Source organism: Crocuta crocuta, unplaced genomic scaffold (assembly GCF_008692635.1).
Source record: "Crocuta crocuta isolate KB4526 unplaced genomic scaffold, BGI_CrCroc_1.0 scaffold26, whole genome shotgun sequence".
Taxonomy (NCBI): domain Eukaryota; kingdom Metazoa; phylum Chordata; class Mammalia; order Carnivora; family Hyaenidae; genus Crocuta; species Crocuta crocuta.
The window spans coordinates 14,921,015-14,934,034 of NW_027532249.1; the positions used below are offsets into that span (position 1 = coordinate 14,921,015).

At 45.9% G+C, this 13,020-nt stretch overlaps 1 protein-coding gene across 2 annotated transcripts in view; it reads left to right on the forward strand.

Annotated features, from left to right (window-relative positions):
- Positions 1 to 6,555, forward strand: part of LAMA3 (laminin subunit alpha 3) — a 263,483-nt gene extending 256,928 nt beyond the window's left edge. For both annotated transcript variants that reach the window (XM_077778240.1, XM_077778241.1), the window contains 5 exons: positions 934 to 1,093; positions 1,193 to 1,323; positions 3,814 to 3,907; positions 5,110 to 5,229; positions 5,998 to 6,555. In XM_077778240.1, coding sequence (XP_077634366.1) covers positions 934 to 1,093; positions 1,193 to 1,323; positions 3,814 to 3,907; positions 5,110 to 5,229; positions 5,998 to 6,143 — 651 coding nt within the window. In that variant the 3' untranslated portion in view covers positions 6,144 to 6,555. The remainder of the gene's footprint in view (positions 1 to 933; positions 1,094 to 1,192; positions 1,324 to 3,813; positions 3,908 to 5,109; positions 5,230 to 5,997) is intronic.
- Positions 6,556 to 13,020: the final 6,465 nt, after the last annotated feature.

The window sequence follows — 13,020 nt, forward strand, 5'->3', positions numbered from 1 at the left end:
CTTCATCTCAGGTCATGATCTCGCAGTTTCATGGGTTTAAGCCCTGCATAGGGCTCTGTGCTGACAGCTCAGAGCCTGGAACCTGTTTCAGATTCTGTGTCTCCTTCTCTCTCTGACCCTCCCCCGCTTACGCTCTGTCTCTGTCTCTGTCTCTCTCTCAAAACTAAATTTAAAAGAATTTAAAAATTTTAGAAAGGAAAGGTGGTCTTTCTCCCCAGGAAAATGCACACACAGAGAACACCTGGTATGTAACTGAAGAGATCACAGAACCCTGGAAGTGCACCCTCGGGCCCCACGTAAGGAGCCCTTGTTCCAGGCCCCCTTCAGGCGCTCCACGCGTGCCCGCTGATGGGCTGTGCCTTGTGTCTTATTTTAACTCCACAGCAGTCATGATTTGTTGGTGGTGCGCTGAGCCCAACAATTTAGGAAGCTTTTTTGCACTTTATTATTTTTGGAATGTTTTGGCCTCTTTTCCAGTCAGCTGCCCTGCATTAAGCAATCGCATAGGCTCATGAAACTCTAAGAAGTGGTTTGTACCTGCAAAGAGGCAGTGAGATCTGTACACCGGAAGGTGGAAATGTCCCTTGTTGTAGCCCTGTCCATGTGGACGAGGGTCTGGTCACTGACCGGCCCTAGCTAGTGACCTCCACTGCCCTTGCCCCTTGCACCATACCACTTGGTGCACTCAAACTTCATCCTCAAAGTTCGGCCACCCACTGGACGTCTGGTATCCGGGTTTTTCTTGGCAGTGTGAGCAGGGAGCTAAATGCAACAGTCAGGCCCACCTGACTCCCTGAAAGAGGATGGATGAATCCCACTCCCCTCCACTGTCCCCCTTACGCAGACAGTTGCCCTGCCCTTAACCTTGATTGCCCATGTGTCTCTGGGAGTTGTGGCCTAATAAAGTCTGCTTTCTCTTCTGCTTGGTTGCAGAGCCTCCCCCAAAACAGCTTTGTGGGGTGCCTGAGGAACTTTCAGTTGAATCTTAAACCCCTGGACACCATTTCTGCAAGTGTCGCTGTGTCCCCGTGCTTGGGTGGCTCTTTGGAGAAAGGCATTTATTTCTCCCAAGAAGGAGGTCATATCATCCTAGGTAAGGGGCAATTTGGAAGAGTTTATGTCTTTGAGTCTGAAGAACTCCACCCTTTTTCTTGAATTATGATGTTTTAACTTTTTTATTTTCTTTTAAAAGCTAATTCTGTGCTGTTGGGGCCAGAATTTAAGCTAGTCTTCAGCATTCGCCCAAGAAGCCTCACTGGCATTCTAATGCACATTGGAAGTCAGCCTGGGAAGCACCTGTGTGTTTATATGGAGGCCGGAAAGGTACGTACGTACAGTTTGATGGAGGAGGTGCAGGGGTGTGTGTATGTGTGTGTGTGTGTGTGTGTGTGTGTGTGTAATCTATGGGTTTACATTAGAACCACATTCATTTCTGGAGACCACAGAAGGTGGAGTTGTGACAGAGTGGGATCCAATCTTGTTTTAAGAGATCTGACTTCAGAATCACCTGGGTGGCTCCATTTGTTAAGCATCTGATTCCTAGTTTCAGCTCAGGTCATGATCTCACAGCTTCATGGATTCGAGCCCTGAGTCCCGGCTCTGTGCTGGCAGTATGGATTCTCTCCCTCTGCCCCTTTCTCTGCCCTTCCTCCTCTTGTACTCTCTCTGTCTCTGTCTCTCTCTCCCCCCCCCCAAAAAAAAAAAAAGAGAGAGACCTGACATGAGGGCTAACTTACTATTTTCCTTTAGCAGCTCATTTGGTCATTGTGTTTCCCATTCATCATCTTGGGCTGAATTCTAACTGCACCACATAGTTATATAGCCCGGGAGAAGTTACTTCAGCTCTTTCAGGCTCTCTCTTTATCTTTAAAATGTGGATAATAATGATTATATCTTAGGGCTTTTGACAAGAGAATAGAAACTATCCTATACGTAATAAATGCTCCTTTTTCTCTCCTCCCCTTCACCCTTGTCACATTTCTACTTTTATTCATAAGGGCAGCACCAAAACTCATGAGATGATGTTCTCACTAGCTGTCTGCCCCATGTCATCCCCATGCCCACCGCCTGGTGTCCACTGAATCAGTTGCAGATTTCCCTTCTGCTCCCTATACCCCTCACCAGCCTCTCTAGTCTCAGCAGCCAAGCTGGGCCCAGGTCTCCCATTCGGAGATTCCTTTGGCTTTACATGGACCCCTCGTTCAGTGCACGCTGCTGCCGCTTCATCCTGCCCATCCCTCAGGGGCCTGGTCAATACCCTAGTTTCACCACCTGGTTATATCTCTTTCCTTTTCAGAAACTCTTTTAAAAACCAAATCGTTCCAGGAAGGCCTCAAGGCAGAGCGATAGTGTTAAAGAGCAGCAATTCAACTGAATAAATTTGAAGATCTGATTGACTTTATTAGTCGATTGATGAATCAGGCAGCCTCCTGTCTAGCAAGCAGAGGGAAGCTCTGAGAAGTTGTACAAGATGGAAGGTTTTTATAGGATGGGGCGGCAGGAGCAAGGAACTCATCAGCAAAAGAAAAGAAAGGACTGTTCTAGGCAAGGTTACCTCCCATTTAGGGGAAGGGCAGGGGGTCTTATTAGGTAGATTACCTTGCCTTCCTTTGTGTGTGGGGGGGGGCGGGGTGGGGAATGGAGAAGTCCCATAGGACACGTTAGGTAATTGGTACTGTTCAGAAAATTCCTGACTGATCTATCAAGACTGTATTTTTTGATATATAAGGTGGAAACTTCAGTTGGGTTAGATACAAAGCACTGGTTTGGCGAGTTGGCTGTAGTGGCTCCATTTTGAGCCTGTGATCTTTTATTTAGCCATAATATGCCATTCTCCTTTACCTCTACCCTTCCACAGCTTATTAACTGTGAGGGGAAAACTAAAGAAGGAAATATAATGGCCCAGACTCCTAGAGCACATTGTATCTGAGGTGCAGCCTTTAAGTCTCAGCAGGCCTCTGGTAGGCCAGAAGAGCAAGAACTGCGTGCTTGCTGGCCTGGAGAGAAAGCTGGTTTTTCAGGGGAGGGGTGGGGGTGGGGCTCCAGGAGAGATCCTGGAGAGGAAATAATCACACAGGCAGGAATCAAGACCCGATGACCTTCATAACAGCAGTGACATTGTTTAGCTGGAAAATTGCCTGAGAATTGGCCTTGCTGTCTAGCGACATGCAAATTAAATGCAAATTAGATACCAATTCGCTTATTTTAGCCCTGGTATTTGTTCACCTTGGTTCAGCCCTTGGCACTGGTCCAGAGAGTGGGAATGTGGGATGCTACACATGAGCATGAGCGCCTGACCCCTGACACAAGCCCAGTACCATCACAGTCTGTTAGCTTGCTAAATACCTTGAACAAGAACCCTAAGGCATGCATTCATGAATTATTCTAATTGTCTGGCCCTCACAGCAAGGCATAGGCCTCAGCTAGCATTTTTGCCTTCCAAATTTTGCATCCTTCTAAACAGAGCCACGGTCACGGTCGTGTATTAATAGCTTGAAGAAGATCTTCAGTGCTGCTCAGTGACCTTTGAGTAGAGTCTAACAGAGGAAGGGTTTGGATTGGGAGGGAAGAGCTCGTCACCTTTCACAGCAGTGTCAGGCCTGGCCTTGGGTTTGCAGCTTGCTTCCTGGATTGGACGCAGCAGAGATTCTTACAAAGCCTTGGCCCTAATGTGATCACCAGGTGTGGGAGGGAGGGGCCATGTCTAAGGTGCTTCAGGGCTGTCGGGGTGACAAGCATTGGGAAGGGAGGAAGGCAGGGAAGTGAGCTCCACAGCCTTGCTGAAGGAAACAGGAAAATGCATGTGTCTTGCAGGTCACAGCCTCTGTGGACAGTGAGGCAGGGGGGATCTTGACATCGGTCACACCAAAGCAGTCTCTGTGCGATGGGCGGTGGCACTCAGTGACAGGTAGGATGTCCAGTGGCCTGTTGTTCACACCCTGGTGACAGCGTCCCTTTCCATCTGGATTTGAATGTACTAGATGCAGCCTCAGTTTATCAATCCATTAGCGTAGGACCGGGCTCAGTCCACCAGACTAACATGGTGAGAACATGTCCATTTTCAGCCCCAGCTGTATTTATGCAACTCATGGCTCCTGCAGCCTATTCTCTGTAACATACAGAGAATTTTCTTTTTGAGCTCAGAAAACTGATCATCTGTGTTTTCAAGCCGGTAGAACATTATGATTTAGATTTTGGCTCTGAAATCAAAAGGAACAAAGATCACATCTCCGTTCTGGCCCTTACCTCGGTGACCTTGGGCATGCCACTTAATTGCTGTGTATCTTCAGTTTCCCCTTCTGCACAATGGAGATAAAAATAGTGTACACCTCCCAGGGTGGTGAAAACCAAATGGGATAATGCATGTAAAGTGCACAACAGTGTCCAATATGTAGTAAGTGCCCAGTAAGTGTTTGCTCTTGCTATTGTTCAAGTTCATGGTTGGGTTGTTGTTTTCAACAACCATTTAATATTACTGCAAACGATTTAGACAAACCATTGGGAGGAGATTAGACATCGCCTACCAAATCAAATCTGCTGTTTTATGAATAACTTGCGCACATTAGTTTGGTGATATATTAAACTGTATTGGCTAAAATACCTTTTCTTAAAAAAGAAGAAGGTAGTCCCTTATCTCATTTGAATGCTAACTACCCTGCAGTTAGTTAAGATTGTTAACATTGGAAGAATTTTATTTGGAGCGTCAAAAGCGACTCAGTTTACAGAAGTCAGCCTCTCCCTGGAAGGTAGCTAAGATCACGTGAACTAAAGATGGCCTCTGAAGACAGCAGCTGGACTTCTAACCAAGCCGTCTTGTCAGGCTCAATACTTGAGAGTCACAACCCCTTATCTCGGAAAGAAGAGTGAAAATATCTTCCTCACAGATTCATTTTAAGGATTAAATTCTGTAATGTATGTGGAAGCACCTAAATACCACTTAGTGTTGAGAAATTAGTTTGAATTTGTGTCTAGGTTCATGGAATTCCTACCGGGAGTGTTCCCACAGCAATGAGTTGAAATGAAGCCTGTGGCGAAGCACTAGTGTAATCGTTAAACATCGGGCAGGGCTCTCCTCAGGTAATCAACCTGACCAACTTTCTTTCCCACCAGTCACCATAAAACAACACATCTTGCACCTGGAACTGGACACAGAAAACAGGTACACAGCTGGACGGCTCCCCTTCCCACCATCCAGCACTCAGGAGCCACTATACATTGGAGGCATTCCAGGTAACTCTTGTCCCGACTTCTATACCCATGTTGCCCCACGTCAGCTTTTAACATTTCCATCTTAACCCAACAAATCCAATGCCCCAGCTGTGGGTTATTAGCCAGGCAACTGTTGGCTGGACAATGGAGACAGTGAGGCCCATTGCTCCAACACATGAGAAAACCCACTTGGTAGCAATGGGCACATTGTACAGCCCAGGCCACATTACTGCTGCTTTTCATGTCCCAAGTCTATCATTGATAAGCCTCTCTTAAGAGGCTGATACCAGCAAAGAATCAGGAAAGGGGCTAAGAAACTGGTCTCTCCTCTCCAGACATTTGGTTTTACTGATGAGTTATTAAGCTTTGCGGGGCCAGAATGGGAGAAACAGGCAGGTTCTGGAATTTTGCCTGGAAAGAGCCTTGTCATTCTTCCTTGTTTTATGTTCCTCCGAATAGTTTATTAATTTTATGGGTCTTCCATGACCCATAAAAAGCACCAGCGTTCAGAGCTATTATCTATTGATTTGGGCTGTGGAATTTGCTTCTTTGAAGAACTTGAAGAGTAAGTAGCAAGTTACTCTTGCTACAACAAGGAGCAGGATTGTTGGTGATTCTCGGTGATTTATCACAAGAGGCAGGGGTGTGGGGTGCCAGCTCAAAGGAGGAGGTGACCAGGTGGCCTGAGGTCCTCAGTCCCTTTAGCTCTAATAAAACTATTTTTTCAACTGGGCACATTCACTTAACAGTATGAATTATCTACTGAATGCCTCTCCTTTTCTCTTTAAGCCAATTTGAAGACCCTGACACTCCCTGTGTGGAAATCATTTTTTGGCTGTCTGAAGAATATTCAAGTCAACCACATTCCTATCCCTGTCACTGAAGCCGTGGCCGTCCAGGGAACTGTCAGTCTGAATGGCTGTCCTGACCACTAGTGCAAGCCTAGCACACAGCAAGGGAAGTCACCTTCAAAAGCACAGTTACCCAGCATACCTCCCTGTCTCTGCTCGAGATCATTCTTGACTTAAGACACCATCCAGATGGGATTAATAGCATGTCGAATTTTGTACTCTGACCATACATACCCATCATTTTGGCACTCAGTGTTACTCAGTGTTTCTCAGACAGTGTATTTATAAAAATCCCACGTCTTAAAGGTGATGAACACTTGTTACATGCTTTTAGTAATGCCATTTTCCACTAAAAATTAAATGTCTTTTAAAGGACATTATTTTCCACCTGTTAAAAAAATAAATATCTTTTAAAGCACTTTAAAAACACAAAAATTTACATGTGTTATGGGGTTATAACTTAATGGGGATAAATAAATGCCGTGTACTCTTTAAATTAGGATGTTTTATTAGCATTAAACCAATGGCTTGCTGGCCATTGTTAATCATACTATTTCTTCAGCACCTGTTCAGTGTGCTACCCACAACACAGTTTTCTACAGATAATTATGAAGCCCAGACTGGTGTGGTGCTGTGGGTGCTCAATGTTGGATATACAGTCAGGCAAAAGAAACAATTCCTGCCCTGAAGGAAAATGCAGTCCAACTGGGGAGACACACAATATTCATAAAATAGTAAATTACTAACAAACCGATTAATGAACCTATATTTCCCCTTGGCTTCCCACGTACAGTCTGCTACCAACCAAGTCTAGATTTTGATTATCAGCTCCTTGAGGGCAGAAACTCTCTTTGCATCGCAAGCTAACAGAAGTCAATAGGAAGGAGGAATTGCTTCCTATTTAATCTACAAAACAATGAGACATGTACTAGACCAATATTATTACCCAGCACCACTCTTCCTAACGGAGAAGGCTATGTAAACATTTCTGTGTCTTCTACATAGTATCTGTCCCCCCGAAGAAAAAGAATAAATCTAAACGTTGGATATGGTAATCCTATGTGGTGTCCTTACAGCTACCTGCCCTCCACCTCTGAAATGGAGCCATATACTCTTCAACTCAGTGCTCTTTAGGCCATCACACTACAGTCCTGTGGGCATGCCTTCTAACAACCGTTTCTATGCAACCATGGAATATTCTCCAGGAGAGATAGCAAGTTCCCCATCACAGGAGGTACTCAACAGAGGCTGGCTGGTAGGCCTTAGCGATGCTGTGCTGACTCAGCGATTGAGTTAACTTGACCTTAAGTTATGTGTTTTCTGAAGACATTCACTTTCAAATGGAAACTTTATCAGGTATTTACCACCCAGACTGAGTCTTCATGAAGAGTATCCATTTTACCCGTCTTGGCACTAACCACGCTAAGTGGGTGTTTCTCCCTTCTGGCTTCCTGGTATTCATCGAATTGAATCTACAAAGTTCTTTATTAGTGCTGATTATTCATGAGTGCCTCCTAGATTCATTATAAAAGGGCGACACATTCATTAATACCACTGGTTGTCCTTCCATTTTGTAATAGATTGAAGAACAGTCCATCTGCCTTTTCTGAGTACAATCCCAGCCACCAGAAGGCAGCAGGGAGCGTCACAGATGGAGTGGAAAATAGAAAGCCCTCAGCATGCCTCTTCTCAGATTGTCAATGTGTGTTTTCTGAAAGGAATATTTACAGTGCTCAACTCAACCATCAAGGAAATTATTTGTAAACTATGAAGTGGTATACAGATATTATCACTGGTGTCTTTGTCCTGGCTCAAAGTCTCTTACCACCTGGGCTGACCTCGGTTTAAGAGGCTAAGTGGGGACAGTAGGCGCACTAGTGGCCGGCTCAGGCCAGTTCATGAGAGGTCTGCAGTTGGTGTCATTCTGGTTCAGGGGAAGATGGGACCTGTGCGGTGAGAAGGCCAACAGCACAGCATGACTCTCTGAACAGTCACTTCAGGGACATCAGGTGACTAGGAAGCAGTCGTGCATGCGACTTCATGGGCCGCTTCCTTTAGCCTCTTGCAGGGCACCTCTTGACCGCATTTCTCAGTACAAGGGTGGTTGAGTTTTTGTCACACTGGCAGTCACCTCATGGCAGAGGACATTGGCCCTGGACAGAACATGCTGACATTCCCCTCCCTCCGTGTGGGAAGTGATCTCACTTCCCCACAGAGAACTTTGACTCAGCTCCTTTCTGCAACACCACCCACCCCCCCTGCCCCCCCCNTTAGGTAAGTCGATGCTAGCCCCAGAAAGGCCAGATTCTTTCTTACATATGATGGCTTAAAGCCAGCATAGAAGTAGAACCATTTCTAAATAGCATTATTGTGTTGAATACAACTGGCACATATATTCGTTATAGAAAAATCAGAATATGCAGAAAAGCATAAAAATCGCCCATAGCTCATCACTCAGAAATCTGTAGGTCTTAGTTATATGTCTCTATATATTTTTTTTTATAAATTTTTTTAATGTTTTATTTATTTCTGAGAGACAGCATGAGGAGGGGAGGGTCAGAGAGAGAGGGAGACACAGAATCTGAAACAGGCTCCAGGCTCTGAGCTAGCTGTAAGCACAGAGCCTGACACAGGGCTCAAACCCACGAACCATGAGATCATGACCTAAGCCGAAGTCGGACGCTTAACCGACAGAACCACCCAGGCGCCCCTATATGTCTATATATTTTTTTATTTTTAAAAAATGTTTTAAAGTTTATTTAGGTTTTTTTGGGGGGGGGAAGGGCAGTGACCCCGTGCTGTCAGTGCAGAGCCCAGCGAGCGTCTCCATCTCACGAACTGTGACATCATGACCTGAGCCGAAATTAAGAGTCGGACGTTCAACCTTCTGAGCCAGCCAGACACCCTATATTCTTTTTAAATGCACATGCATTTCCTTACGAACTGCAATTATATATTTTTATATGGTTTTAAAAACTATATGGTGAATTTTCCCAGGTCTTTGACTGTAGAACGTTACATCAAATGAATTTACCACAATGTATTTAACCAGCCTCCAACCACTTAGCTGGGTTCTTTCAACGTTTTGTAATTATAAGCAACACTAAAATGAATCCAGCAGGGACTATAAACATCCTCATTTTCTTATTCTTAGAAGTAAAACTACCAGGTCAAAGGATATGAACATTTTTATGTTTGTGGTGAGCTATTGCCACATTTTTTCTCCCTAAAAAGTTATATATCCACTTACATTCAAATCTTTTTTAACTGGGCTTGGGGTCTGATGCCACCACACGTAAAGTCACCAACATCTGCCCCTGGTCTTCAACAAGGAGCGGCTGCTGGAGCAAGCCAGCTCAGAGACAGCCACCGTGCTCCGGGCTCATTGGAGCTGCAATCACAGCACCTGGAAATGCGTGGTCGGATGCTCAGGCTCTGCTGGGTGATTCTGCACAACACCCTAAGACTTAAAACACGGGCAGCCTTATCATTTGTCCCTATGGAGCCACACTAAGCCCCAGACAGCCAGGTTTGCAGAATGTGCCCCTCTCAGAGAGCTCCAAACCAGCGCAAGCCTTAGACCAACTTCCAGAAGGGAGCAAGGCACTCCTCCGAGCGCTCAAAGAATGTACTGAGCCAGGGACTTCTTCCTCCTCCATCTTATAAGTTTGATTTCTTTGTGAGTGAAACTTCAACAAAGATTCACTGAGGCAAAATTTCCAGCGCTTAAACGGATAGAAGTTNTGGTAATACTAGCACTGGTGGTAGGTGACACTTACGTCATGTTTCCACTTTCATAATTTGCCAAACAATATAACTTAAATCCTCAGCAGTGAAATTCTAGCACAGTGTCTGCAGCTTGAGTGTGGAAAGGAGAGACAAAATTGGAATATCTCTGTTAATCATCCTCAGAGTAAGGAATAATTAGTCTCCCAGAGGGCAAGATCCTGAGATGATGGATACTATTTACTGAAAATGTTTTTCTCCTTTGTTCATAAAGACTGCTATGACCTCAGAATGTGAAGTGTACCTTTCCGCTGCCAGAAGGTTTTATTCCCCATAAATTTTGAATGTGTGGTTTCTTTTATTCTACATTGAGTCCTTGATAAGATGAGAATTGAGAGTTTCAGAGAGCGAAGGACCAGAACTTTCTGCAGTGCTTCAGTCTTCCTGAACACACAGATAGCACAGCACACACTTACTGATTAAACCAGCCCTTGCTCAAAAGGCTTTTGCTAATTAATCAGTAACCTTTCAATCATTTCATACTCAGGGAACATGCATTCCTGGACAGGTAGAATGGAGCTGTGTATCTGGTGATGAAGCTTGGCATGTTGTCCATTCAAAAGGCAAATATAATGGGCGCCGGGGTAGCTCAGTTGGTTGGGTATCCGACCTCGGCTCAGATCATGACCTCACTGTTCATGGGTTATGCCCCGTGTCCGGCTCTGTGCTGACAGCTCGGAGCCTGGAGCCTGCTTCGAGTTCTGTGTCTCCTTCTCTCTCTGCCCCTCCCCTGCTTGTGCTCTGTCTCCCTCTCTCTCAAAAATAAACACTTTAAAAAATTTTTTAAAGGCAAATATCAGAACTTAACTATTCCTGCAGGAAATATGCTTCCTCAGAAATAGTCTGTGCTCTGGAAAATAAGTGAGCGTAACTAGCATTCAACTGGAGTACTGTTAACAGAGAATAAGGTCCTCAATGTCATGTTTCTGCAATGTCCTTGGTGAGGCAGAGGTCTCTTGTGGGCTGAAGTGCTGTGGGATTTCTGATTTGCTTCCTGTACCAAAAAACCCAGCTGCTGCTGTGACAGCTCCTGACAAGCCCAGATCCCAGTGGAGTTTGTCTCCTGCTCCTGTTCCCCGTAATCTATCTCTTCCCACTTCCTCACAATTAGAAGGAAGTCCCTCGGGAAAGCCACCACCCCCTCCCCCCACCTTCAGGAAACACCTTTGCTCTTGGAAGTCCTTTGAATCTGAGCCACTCCTTGCTCTCTCAGACCTATAACTTCAGTCGAGTTTCAAACATGCAAGGTTTCCGTCATAGGGTTTAGAATGTTCTAGAAGTCTGAGGGACAAAAGAAGACATCCCTTACTTCACGAGGCTACTCTGAGAGTTCAGTGAGATGATGATGTAGATGTGGTACTACTATTTACACTGTGAAACATCAGATACTTCCTTATGGGTTTTGGTTTTTTTCCAGGAAAGAAATTCAAATGTCCAAAAGTATGAAAGCCAGGAACCTAATGGGGAAGTTTTCTATTCTGCTTGGACTTCAGTTTATCACTTTCCCTGATTTGCCATTTCAGGGAAACCATGGAGGAAGTCAACCCCCCTCCTCCACCCGTGTATACAAGCAAGGTCTGTTTCAGGTGAAGAAGAAACCTTTGTGGTAGACTCTGCCTCTTGTCAGTGCATATCCCCTTCACGCTCACCCCCTCAGGGCTGGCCGCCCTCGCTTCAAATGCCAGCACCAATATTTCTTTGAAGCCTTTCTTTGATTGCCAATGTCAGCTGTCCACGTGTGCCGCAGGTCAGCCACTGCACAGGGATGAGTGCCCCAGGTGTGTCCGTTAGCAGAAACTCTTGGGAGCTGGTGTCCTTTCCCCACCCCTGTTGAGAGCATATGTATACTGGTTCCCTGGGTTTCTCCAGCAGGCTTCCTCTGCTGTCGCCCAGAGTGGGAACGGGCTCAGAGAGCTCCCTTCATTGGCTGCCTTCTCTTCCTCTTTCCCTCTCCTCCCTCATTCTTGGTGTTTCTGCAAATAAACCACCCAGATAAACCACCTGCACTCAAATCTTTGCTCAGGCTCTGCTTCAGGGGACCGACAACCACTGAAGAGTAGCCCTTGTCCTAGGTTTTGACAATACTATGTACATTTTCTGGCTGTGCTTTCTGAGTGTAAAGACCCCACGGAACCAGATGCTCGAGACTCAAAGCATAGTTGTTACAATACCATAACAGCACTGAGATGGAGAAAGGTTACTGGGGGGTGCCTGGGGGGCTCAGTCCGTTAAGTGTCCGACTTTGGCTCAGGTCATGATCTCATGGCTTGTGGGTTCGAGCTTCACATCGGGTTCTCTGCTGTTAGCACAGAGCCTGCTTCGGATCCTCTGTCCTCTCTCTCTCTCTGCCCCTCCCTTTTGTGCGCGCCCGTGCGCGCGCACCCTCTCTCTCTCTCTCTTTCTCTCTCTCAAAAAAAAAAAAAGAGAATGGGGAGGGGTATAAGCTAAGTTGTATGTAATTCAGGGATAAAAACTGTAGGAGCAAACATTACAGGCAGGGGGAAAGCGTGTACAAAGGTACAGAGAAGAGAGTGGCCGTGGTTTAGGGCAATTGAAGAGAATTCTGGGTAGTGCGACCTCTGAAGGCAGATGCATGTAAACAAAGGGTCCCGGGGAGGAGGTGGGAGATTGGCCAGGAGCCAGGTCCTGGGGTCACGGGGATCCCTTGCTAGCTGCTGCGAGGCATTGGATGAAGCAGGGAAGAGGCAATGGGTATCTCTGGTGAGGGGAATTTCAGTGGAGTGACAGGGCCGAAGAAGGGCGAATAGGAGGTGAGGAAGTACCGGCCGTTCATGGGAGTTCTTTTCAGATAGCTCGATTATGATCAAAAGGAGAAAGAACTTAGGGGACGGATGATCGAAGTGGATTGCTTTGTTAGTTTTGATTTCAGAAGGCAGAATAGAGTGTTTTTTATGCTGGCAAAGAGTTAGTTTATAGGGGGAAGTTCAAGGTGAAGGGCAGAGGGACGGTATTTGATGGTCAGGGGGCAGGGAATGGACTTGAAGGGAGTAGCGCTGATAGAAGAGAAGGGAGCGCTCTTCCCTCGAGCCTACAGAAGAGGAGGTGAGGGGTGGGGAACTTAGGGAGTTATCTTTTCCCAGAGAATTAGGAGATCGGGTGGTCTCAGTAAGGAAGCTCGAGGACAGGAGAGAAAATGTCAATGAACATCATGGAT